This window comes from Sinocyclocheilus anshuiensis, unplaced genomic scaffold, assembly GCF_001515605.1.
Source record: "Sinocyclocheilus anshuiensis isolate Anshui unplaced genomic scaffold, SAMN03320099.WGS_v1.1 scaffold794, whole genome shotgun sequence".
Taxonomy (NCBI): domain Eukaryota; kingdom Metazoa; phylum Chordata; class Actinopteri; order Cypriniformes; family Cyprinidae; genus Sinocyclocheilus; species Sinocyclocheilus anshuiensis.
This window is the reverse complement of record NW_015547683.1, coordinates 39955-51003: the sequence shown is the minus strand read 5'-3', so window position 1 is coordinate 51003 and position 11049 is coordinate 39955. Positions and strand designations below refer to the sequence as shown.

Genomic DNA, 11049 nt, shown 5'->3' with positions numbered 1-11049 from the left:
GGAAAGTGGATCTCGCGAGCCAGATTTGAGGATCACTGATCTAAATGCTAGCAAAATGGAATCCTTGCATGACAAACCAACAACTGTCAACTGCTTATGAAACTTAATATGGTGATTAACTTGAATTATTTAAGTTAAATTATTCAAGTATTCAAATGCCACACTCCTAGTAGACACCTGCTTCCTATTCACTGGCTGCCCTATGAATGCACAAAACGACTGACAGGCAGAAAATGCTAAAATGGCTAAACAAAAGAATCTGACCGTGGTCAATTATTTGAAGTTTACCGAATATACGACTGCCACAGAGACAGATGTGATGGTTTAGGAACACTAATTCAGTGAAATGTGTCAAGTAAGAGTGTCATTTTATTAAACAAAATTGCTTACTGCACCTTTAATAGGAACTTAATCATAAATGCACATGGCTGACATCCTAAGATTTTAATTTAAGTAGTAGATCTAAAAGGAGAAAAGCTTTTAGTGGTATGTACAAGTGATGCTATTGTCTTGAGTTTCGAGCATCTCCTGATATCTTAAAATCTCTTGTGACATCATGTTTCTTCCCGATAAATTTTGTGTAATGCCCCACTAGTACATTCACCATTTTAAAACCATTCGGTTAATTGTGAAAACATTCATCCTCTATGACCTCATATCTCTGTGGCTACAATTTTTTCAAAGTTCAGGTCAGAGCTATGGCTGTCCATGTCCATCTCTGTCCGACTGTCCATCTCAGCCGTTAGCTCCCTCAGAATCTTCTCCAGGTCCTTGTTCTTTCTGTACATCTGTAGATAATTGTACTGCAACTGCTTTTGGTATCTGATTACTTTGTCTTTCTCTTTATTCCATGTTTGTCTCTCCTGCTGGAAGCTATACATCATCTTATGTTTCTTTTGCTTCTCTTCCTTCAGTTCCCCTCTCAGCCTCTCTACTTCCTTCTGTAGGGCATCCAAGTTTGCAGTCCCTCCATTATGATTCAGTGTTTTACTGGCACTTGTTCCATCCTGGGCTTTCGATTTGGCTTGACCATTCCCAAAAGCCTCCATCCGGGCTTGGCTTATCTGCAGTTGCAGCTGTTGTTCCTCAACTTCAGCTCTCATGGTCATTAGCTGCTGTTGCTCCTCTTTGGCCATTGCTAAGTCCTGCTTCATGTTCTTGATGTCCATTTCCAGCAAGTTCACCTTCTCCCTGAGGAGGTCGGCTTCATTCTTCTTTCTTTGAAACTCATTCTTAGACACCTTTTTCAAAAGAGATATCAAAGTCAGTCATATTTGATGGTACGTCATGCAGTAGCAACTGCAAGTTAATCTAATATCAATGAACACTGACCTCAACCTCAGCGCTTCGCTGGTGAAGTGCTTCCTCATACTCCTTGATCTTCTTTTCCAGTTCTTCCATCTTACATCTGGACTCCTTCAGAGAGGCTTTGAGACTGACAATCTCACTGAGTTTGTTTCCAACATCGGCCTGGGAGTCCCTAAGTTGCTGTTTTAGCAGAGAAATCTCACCTGACTTCTGGCACACCTACAAAAATAACACAAATTATGAATGTGTTAAGTAGTTTTTGTAACAATTTTGATCCCAATTATCCCAGCTGTTCATCTTTTAAATTGACCTCTTTATCAAACACAGAACACAGATTTTCATTGTATCCACATTTGTCATAATACAACAATAAAATTTTATAGACTGACCTCCCACTGAGTCTCTTCTAGAGTGGGTGCTAGGTTTTTCTGGCTCTCATAGATTCGGAGTCGGCTTTCTGCAGTGTCCCGGTCATGATTAAGCTGGTCCACCTCCTCCTGCAAACGTTCCTTGTCCTGTTGAAGTTGTATCACCTGAAGCTGTAATAACTGTTGGGCTCTCAAAGCCCTCTGAGACACCTGCAGGTTACACAAACCATCATTAAGATCTGCCTGGATAAATTTGAATAGCGTATTTGGTTGACCATCAAGGTAAGATAAGGTACTCTTATTGGTTTTGGAGTAACACTAAACTATATGTTCACCTCTTCAAACCTATGAATATTGTAAGCAACTTACTTGACGGAGTTTTGTAGAACAGCGTTGTTTCAACCCCTCCATCTCCTCAGCACAGTAGCGTTGCTTCTCCTCAAATAGATGACATGTGTCTGTCTCCTTCTCCTCAAGGCTTGTTTGTAACTCTGCCAGGTCGGTTTCACGTTCTAGAAGTTTCTGCTCCAGCTGCTGTATCAGTGATTCATCCATTGAAATTGGTGATCGGACACAGCCCCCAGAAGATGATGGTTTTGTTGGGATTTGCTCTGAAATTGTAAATCTCTGTTCCAGAAGCAGCTCTTGGTTTCCAGAGAAATCCATCTTTGGCTCGCTGGATGAAACCGTCAGTGCTGAAGCAGTTATTTCTCTGTTCAGACTTATTGCTGCTGCCACACTTTCACTTAGGACACCAATGGATCTTGTATTGCCATTTGTCGACTCACTGTTTGTTTCACTAAATCCTTTGGCCAAACTGTTTCCACCATTAGTCCCACTACACATCCAACTGGTTCCAGAGTTTCCATTCATCCCTGCTACACCCCCCTGTGGTTTCTGAGATGTGTCCATGTTTTGGGCAAGGCATCCATGGCGTGCCATGTGGTTAGTTGAAGTGCTTAGGTTGTCCATCTGGCTGCTGCCACTGATGCTGTGAGTGGGCAGGCTGGACATAGAGTTCCTTCCAGAGTCAGAGAAGGTACCAGAATTTGTCTCCAGCTTGGGGTCCTGAAGATCTTTTAGCCTGTCTATAGGACTAATTCTCTTGCCAAGGATAGTGCTCAAGTTGTTATGAGTCTCCACCGAGGAACTGGTGCTTCGAGGAAGAACTGGTTTGAAGGCGGTGGGTCGAATGAAAACATTCTCTATACTCTAAAGAGAGAAGACAGAAAAAGATAGATCAGTGTTTTTGGGATTTGAAGTGCACTGTAACCAATTGATCATTCACTTTATGGCAGGACACTCTCCATCTTAAAACCTATTGATCAGATGCTCTCAAAGTAATTACTCTCATAACTGCCAGGACATTACAACAAAACATTTTGCATAAATGATTGATCCACAAGACAATCTCAAGACAACCCTTTCCTTCTTTCTTATTCCTCTCCTATTTTCCCAGTCATTTCCTCTTACCGATGGTAGCATGTTTACCCCATGGTTTAGCATTAACTTCCTGACCTAGTAAAACTGGGCTCATTTTCCTAGCTAGATTCTTCATAAATTAGACAGTTCAGGGAAAGAGGTGCTTGCCTGCTTGCAAGTGCCACACCGCCATTGGACCGAATCTCTGGAGAGATCAAGGCATTCTTACCTCGTCAATCTGGAGGTTTAATTAAATGGAGCAGACACCGCTAAGCTCTTGGTGAAAGTGTCAGGGGCTGGTGGGGATTACTTAACATCAACTATACTTGACTGTTGTTTGATTTTGTGTGATAACAATGTCTGGGGGATGGGCCATCTTTTGGGTTTGGCTGCTTGAATGTGAACTGAACATGCTTCCTAAACAGACATGTTGCTTTGTGTACATGTTTAATGGAATTGTACTGAGTTTTTATAGGAGTGAAATACTACCATAATACACAACAATATAGGCAGTGGAGAAATTAAACTCTTGACATGTTGTTATTTTGGCAATAAAAATAAACTTTTTGTAGTTCAAACCTTGCTTATTCTCTAGCTTACTCTAGTTCTGTTACCTTTTCTAGTTTTCCAGACAGCGAAACTAATTCTGGTGGCCCTCCTCTCCTGTCCACCTCATTGTCCGTCTCAGTTGTTCTTCCTTGACTGTCTTCAGCTGTATTAATATTAGCAGTTTGGGGCTTGTTGCTGACCTTGATGTAAAAGAAGTCGTCGTTTTTGCCTGAATGATAGCTGACTTTTGAGTTGTTGTTGGTGCTGCAATGATCCTGAGTGAAGCCATACTTCAGAAGGCCATCCAAGCTACGGCCTGTTTTCTTAGACTGAAGCCCCTTTTTGAGTTTGTTTTCAGAGCCTTTGCAGTGTTTGCTGTGGAGGCTATGGCCTGATATCAAACTGCTGACACTACCCATGTTTCCTGGGACATCTGGAGAAAGCAGGTAGTGGTCTTGGTGGTGGCAGGTGTGTAATTACAGAATTTTAATGATGGAGGAAGGTCTGACGGACTCATAGCCTTGTGTGGAGATCCTTCTTATTCTCATTTGGGAAACCTGGTAAGACATGGATTTTAAGAAATGTAGTGAGATGTCTCCTGTTGTCATTAGAGCAGTATAGCACCAGAGTCTATGCAGAATTTGTCTTAATGTTTACTTTACTTAACGTTCACTAGGTCAGCAAACAGGAACTACAGTAAGTTTTGTTGGCTCTTTGCCTACATGCGATACGATAGGGGCAGACCTAATGGCAGTTACCCTGAATATCCTGATTTACAATATGGATACCATACTAAATGCACGCTTTGAACAAGTACCAAGAGCACCCTCCTCTTTGACAAACAAAGGCAAATGCAAGCTTGAAATTAGTGTGACTAGGTCAAACATGTATTCATATTACTTGGTCAGTAGGTCAAAAGACCTGCCAATTACTTTTTTTTCTTCTTGTCAGGCTACCAAAATACAATGAGTATGTTTACATGCACTTTGAGTTTGATTTCTAAAATTACTAAATTAACATCTTTTTAAAAAATCATGTAAAAAATCAGTCCAGTCCAATGTACCAGTCCAATTTTTGTGAAGTTACATTTGGCCTCATGTGCATTGTTTATTTGATCTTTCAAATGTATATTAAATATGTAATCCTTTAAAAATATTTGATTTGCTATGTACTGTATAATTGGACAGACTTTAGCTCGAACATAATGGTACATGTAAACATACTTAACGTTTTTGCATATTTCATTACATCAAACAAGCATTATTTCGAAAAAAATCAAAAACAAACATGTTCCAACTTGTTTATGAGCTAACTTACAGCACATATTAGCGTACATATATAAGGTTTCATATGTTGGGCATAATATTGTAATCATGGGAGCCCACTGGGAGATGGGACCTGTCAGTCACCTCATAAAAGTACAAGAGTACCAAGGGTCTGTCACCAGCTACTCAATCTTCTTTTATGATTCATATGATTCTAAAGCATATATTACACATCCATAATCAACACATCATACCTCCCATCTGTCTTTCAGAGCAGATAGCGAGGGGCTTTATGAACAAAAGACCTGCCATGATCATCACACGTGGCTTTGTATAACTGGCCTAATTGTTATGGCTGATATGTTAAAGGCTTATTAGCTAGAAAGAACACAGCAAATATGCCTGCTGTTTAATATCACATTATGAATTCATGCATTCCAAAGAAATGTTCTTTTTATGTTATTTTGTTGTAACTTTGCTGCCTTGCAGCTGCTTTTAGATTAGAAAACCATATATGCAGCCACATCTGTGTTTGTGTCTAATCTCTCCCTATTCCATAAGTTTCGCTGTTGCATGCTGTTTCAAAATCGAATAAAACGGACATAGGGGTATATATTAATGACCTCTTAAACACTGACTCAACTGTTTATACTCTGTTATCATCGCCAGTAGGATGATATTTCACAAACAACTCAATTATCATTCATGTGGTTTTTATTCCGCATGTGCATTAATTAAATATGATTATTCAATACTACTTTTGCATTCTTATAAATAAACACATCTGTTTCAGCAGAAGGACTTAATGGCTTTAGGCAGCCCTTTGGCAGTCCCTTCCAATGAAAAGCAATCTCATCAATGTCTTTGTTTAAGATAGTCACACATATTTTTTCCTCGAGGCATGCCAAGCAGTAATGTAATGCTAATAATCTTCTTTTATGCAGCACTGCAAATTAATGACAATCCTGGATTTTATTATCGATTCAAATGTTCTGTTACAACACATAGTACATAGTCGTCATATTTTAAAAATGCAATGAATCCCATTTAAAATAACTCCCATAAATCACTGGAACAAGCAAACTGTTCTTGTCAACCCATGGAGGGAGTATTTTCTGTGATGAGTTCAAATAATAATAAAAATGAACATTCATGAGAAGCAAGCTGTATGCACTGCATATTATTTTAGTGTTACTGCATTATTTGTTTATATAAAAGGTACAAAACAGTCAGCAAAAGTCAAGTCGGACATTGCATTGCGCTTTGATGCATGCACAGACCATGTGGTCCAGGTAAACAATGTAAGTTGGACCGTCTCATTGACTGTCTGGCATCAGTAACCCAAAATCACCTCTTTTTACTCCGCTATTACTATCAAGTTCAAAGGCTTACCAGAATAAAATAGGTGACAAAATGACACTTACTCTTCAAACAGATAAATCCACAGACACTGTGTTTGTCCAATCTGAATCAAATCTCCTTCGCATGCTCTCCGTGGCAAGTCAGAATGTGTTTGTCCTTGAGTGAACCGCAGAATACTCTATAGTCTGCCTGTAGACAAGAGTCTACCATGCAAAGGGGGTGGATCTTATCACCATTCACCAGTTTTTTTCCCCCTCATATCTTTTTTTGGAATAACCGACATGCAGATGTTGCTGGGAGACGGGACCCCAGTGTCCCCTGAGGTCCCTTGGGGCAGAGACCATTACACCTCTTTACATAAGACGTGTGCCGCTAAAGAGATTAACTCACTGCTGCTTACAATGAGCTGCGTGCCCCTCTCTGTCACACTCACTTTCTCTCCCGCTCTTTCTCTGTCGTACACATACACCCTAACACTAACACCTTAACATAATGATAATACACACAAAAAATGCACGTTTTGTGACTTTCACTCATTTTTTATCGTTATCTTTTGCTGTTTTCTGTTCAAACACACACACACTTCTCCCAGTTGGCTCCCTTTGCTGCCCTCCCCTCCTCTCAAAACTGCCCTGCACCCACTCTGAACAAACACCCCTCCAGGAAAAGAAAGAAAGAAGAGCTTGATGTTCCCTCCTTCCGTCTGTGTCTTTGTCCACTGAAGTGTGCCTGTTTTGTGTGAGGTTCAGTGAGCTTGAACATTTATTTAGGCTGAGTGCTACTTTTACACAAAATAAATGACTCTCTAACTACCTCTCAAAAAGAAGTGTGTTGCCGTAAAGTGCATGAGGTGTCTTTTTGTGCAGATGTTTCTGTTTGTATAAATCAACATTAAAATGCCAAAGCAGGCAAATATTTTAATAGCCTTAAAGGAACACGCCACTGTGCAGCAGGTGCAATGATATTACGCAGCGCCTGAAAATAGTCCCCAGCTAGGTAACTTCCAATAAGCCTATTTTCATGCGCTGCGTAATATCATTGCGCCTGCTGCTGTTAATAAAAGGTTTGGTCACACTTTAGTTTGGGGACCAGTTCTCACTATTAACTAACTATTGAATGCAACTTGCCTCAATAAACTCCTAATTTGCTGCTTTAATAATTAATTTAATAATTAATAGTTAATAAGGTAGTTGTTGAGTTTAGGTATGGCGTAGGATTAAGGGATTTATAATAGCAGGGGCGCTGTAACTAAACTCACAGCTTCACAAATAAATGTTATAATTAATTCATTCAAATAAATATGATATTATCGCACTATTTCATTTGTGTGTCTGATTTGAAGCATGCAGAATGCTAGAGCTAATAAGCCGTAACTGGCGAAAATAAGCGTAATTTTTACCCTTCCAGTAAATGTTGCGCTGCAAACATCATTAACAACTTTAACTTGTCACTGCTGGCAAATGACCATGGTATATGCGAGATAATGCATGGCTAGCTGTGCATTAAACGATTTTAATTCACTCTCCGGAGGCAACCACCCGACGTGAAGTGAGTGAAGCCTCCACGTCATGCATTAAAATTGTTTAATACACAGCTAGCCGCGCATTATCCCTTACTTAAAGTAGTATTTATAAGTGCAGCGCTACTTTGCTTACAGCGGTAACCAAGGAAACGTTATGTTGCTGCTGTTCCATAAGCGCCACCTGCTGTCAGAGAGTGAATTTGTGCTCTTATGCAGCCCGTCTGCTGTTTTTGTTTCATTCAGATGTTTTATATAGCATAGTTTCACAAAGCTGAAGTCAGATTTTGCTTCAAATTTTGAAATCTATCTATCTATGCAGGTTTGGAGTAAGAAAAGTAAACATTATAAGATATAATTCCTGAAAATAGGTCTTAATATTTACAATATTTGCAAATGTATCTTGTTTTAAGGATGTTTTTTACTTGAAAATGAGAAAAAAAGAATGTTCACTTCAAAATGGTAATTATGGATTTGTACAATATAAATTCAATTCAGAACATTCGTTTTTAAGTCCACTTGTTTGGATTCTATTCAAGGATTTTAAAGAAATTATCATAAGCACTTTTTTCCCAACAATTGTTTTAAATTCTTGTTCTAAAGTCGTCACATAACTGTCTCTGAAAACGATAAAAATATCTAAGAGTAAACTCAAAATGTCATAAAAACCACTACACAGATATTGTATTGCTCTGCACCCAAGTTTTTGCATCTGTGTACATTCATCTGAAGCGCAAATTCAGCACCGTGGGGACCAGAACAAAGAAGGCAGACTTTCAGATAATCAATCTGGCTGGGAAACTCTATCCCAACTCTGCGGATGCATCCCTTTGTCCAAAACAGCAAGGTTGGAAGAGTTGTGTTGTTTGTAGGGAACATTAGATTAGCAAAACATTTTAAGTGCTAATCTTGAGGGGGAAAAATGCTTTTTTTAAAAGGCCTTAGTATGGTTTTGTCACCCCACGTCCCTTCTGAGTATTCATTTCATTGCACCCCGACAAGATGCAATTTTAGGGGTGAAGTTTGATTTGGCAAGATGTTAGCAGAAGGCATGGTATTGATCCTTCAGATGCTCTTTGTAAGTGCTTAGTGGAGGGATCAGTGTAATCAATATGCAAAAACAGGCTGTAGCCGTGGACAATGGACTGGCACATTTGCAAGTGTGTGAGGAATCAAAGGTCGCCCAGTCTACTGCTGTGGCCCCTCGGGACAGGGGGTACAGACAGCACATTGAATGCGTTTCTTTAAATTATGAATGTGGATTTAAGTGTCTAGGAGTTCCCAGAGGAGTTGTTGTTTAATATGGTATCTTGCTATGAAAATGAGAGGGCAGCAGTGTAATAATGAGATATGCATATATGCATAATGTCATAGGCCCGTATTGGTCACTTCAGAGTAGTACCACTTGATTTATGACATCTTCAGTTGGATGCAGTTCTCAGTCTCAATCGGGCGACGACTGATGTCATATGTGTCAGATGACTATTGTGTAAAAATAAGAAATCTCCAGTTGACTAAAACAGTAAGTTTTAAACTATTTTTATTAAATTATTATTTTGTTTTTTAATATAAATAAAATATAATAATATATTATATCATTATTATATAAAATTATGAATTTATTAAGTTTATTTAATTATTATTTTTCCATCGCAGTGCATTATGGAATTGCCTTATCCATGGATACATGTATTGCTGCCTACTTTTTGCGCACATGATGCCTTAAAATGTTATTTCTGAAAAGCGGCCCACTCTTTTGGGGCAGAGCTGTGATTTTGGAACAGTGTATAAACTAATGAAGTGAGCTAAGTTTCCCTATCAAGTGGGAAAATGATAAATATCTTTACTGATGTATGAAAAGTGTATATAAAATGGGTGAGATATCAGCAAACAGACATTTAAAAATAAAATACAAAATATGGCATCCCTTTCAAAGTTAAATCAAATCGATTGAAACGTCCCGGCTCAGCTTTTGGCCTATAGAATAATCTATCAACTACGCTCTTAAAATAAATGTTATAAAAGTTTTTTTCCCCCCCAAATTGATGCCATAAAAGAACATTTTAATAATCAGAAGAACCCTTTTCCACTACACACTCTTAAAAATAAAGGCTATTTACTGGATTTGATGGTTCCATGAAGAACCTTTACTTCAATAGAACTTTCCATTTATAAAAAGGATCTTTTTTAGTGGAAAAATTATGTTTTAAGAGAGTTTCCATGGATGTTAAAGATTCTTCTTCACTGAACCATAAATGCCAATAAATTATCTTTATTGTGAGTTTAGCTGGAAGTTTATGATTTGTGAATTACATTTAATGTCTATATAATAACTGACACTTTGCCCTATACTAGAGAAGATCTTTTGAGATTCATTTTCTGATTTTGACCTTTGAAACCCTGGTGCTCGTTCAGACACTATTGTAATCACCCAGCAGTAGCACACATGATTTACAGTTTGTTGGAGAGTAGGTAATGCAGACATTAGACAGCCGGCTTTGGCTCTTCATGCTCTCGGCTGTTGTTTCATTGTTCTCAGAGAATGATATGACCTAATCATACAGTCACTGAGCTGAGCTCAGCGGGAGCCGCGACAGAGCATGTGTGCGGGAGGGGCTTGCCACTAATAGATGCTTAGATGTTATTGAGGTGGAAAGTCGAGCTGCTTTAATTGGCCATGAAAGACCTTTATCACAGACAGTGGGCCTCTTTTGAGAGTGTATGTGTGTGTGGTTTTGTTCCCCTCACACGTTCCACTTGTTTGTCAACCTATGCGGGACAAAGACGTCCTATGAGAAGTGTGACCAGCAGACGTTATCCAACGCATGGCCAATCCATTACTGCATGCATGCATCGAGACTTGGTTTGGGCTGTTGTACCGTAGAAGATTTACTGCAGTCTAAACAAAGCGTACACTGCTGCATTTTACCACACCTGCGACTGCCAGATGGCTCCCATAGACTTACATTTGCACCGTTAAGATTCTGATTTTTTTAATATATAAAATAAGTGTCCCATAAATCCTTATCTAGATGATATTGATCTATAGAAAATTACAATAATGAGACTGTAACTGCACATGCAAACAGCACCTTTAGTGTTTGATTGCAACATTATAGTCACTGATGCCTGTATACTGGGAAATTTACTGACCAGTCATGAGGTTTACCACCAAAGGTTGCACAATAAAAAAATAAAATAAAAAAACAGTCGAAAACGGCAACAAATTGATACTGATATCATGAAAGTTTAAAAA

The 11049-nt window shown here is 38.9% G+C and overlaps 1 protein-coding gene across 1 annotated transcript; it reads right to left on the bottom strand.

Annotated features, from left to right (window-relative positions):
* Positions 1-653: 653 nt before the first annotated feature.
* On the bottom strand, positions 654-6426 carry LOC107703152 (leucine zipper putative tumor suppressor 1-like). The gene is made up of 6 exons (XM_016505685.1): positions 6337-6426; positions 3713-4204; positions 2046-2888; positions 1698-1886; positions 1333-1527; positions 654-1241 (listed from the first exon to the last, which is right to left on the bottom strand). Exons 2-6 carry the CDS (start codon positions 4064-4066, stop codon positions 654-656), a joined length of 2169 nt encoding a protein of 722 aa, XP_016361171.1. The 5' UTR covers positions 4067-4204; positions 6337-6426.
* Positions 6427-11049: the final 4623 nt, after the last annotated feature.

What these genes read in the sequence shown, in the direction of transcription:
- LOC107703152 (XM_016505685.1), bottom strand. Translation starts at nt 4,066, where the DNA reads ATGGGTAGTGTCAGCAGTTTGATATCAGGCCATAGCCTCCACAGCAAA. An exon ending in GTTCTACAAAACTCCGTCAA is followed by an intron (nt 1,887 to 2,045) that starts GTAAGTTGCTTA and finishes TGTAACCTGCAG; the next exon opens with GTGTCTCAGAGGGCTTTGAG. An exon ending in TAGAAGAGACTCAGTGGGAG is followed by an intron (nt 1,528 to 1,697) that starts GTCAGTCTATAA and finishes TTATTTTTGTAG; the next exon opens with GTGTGCCAGAAGTCAGGTGA.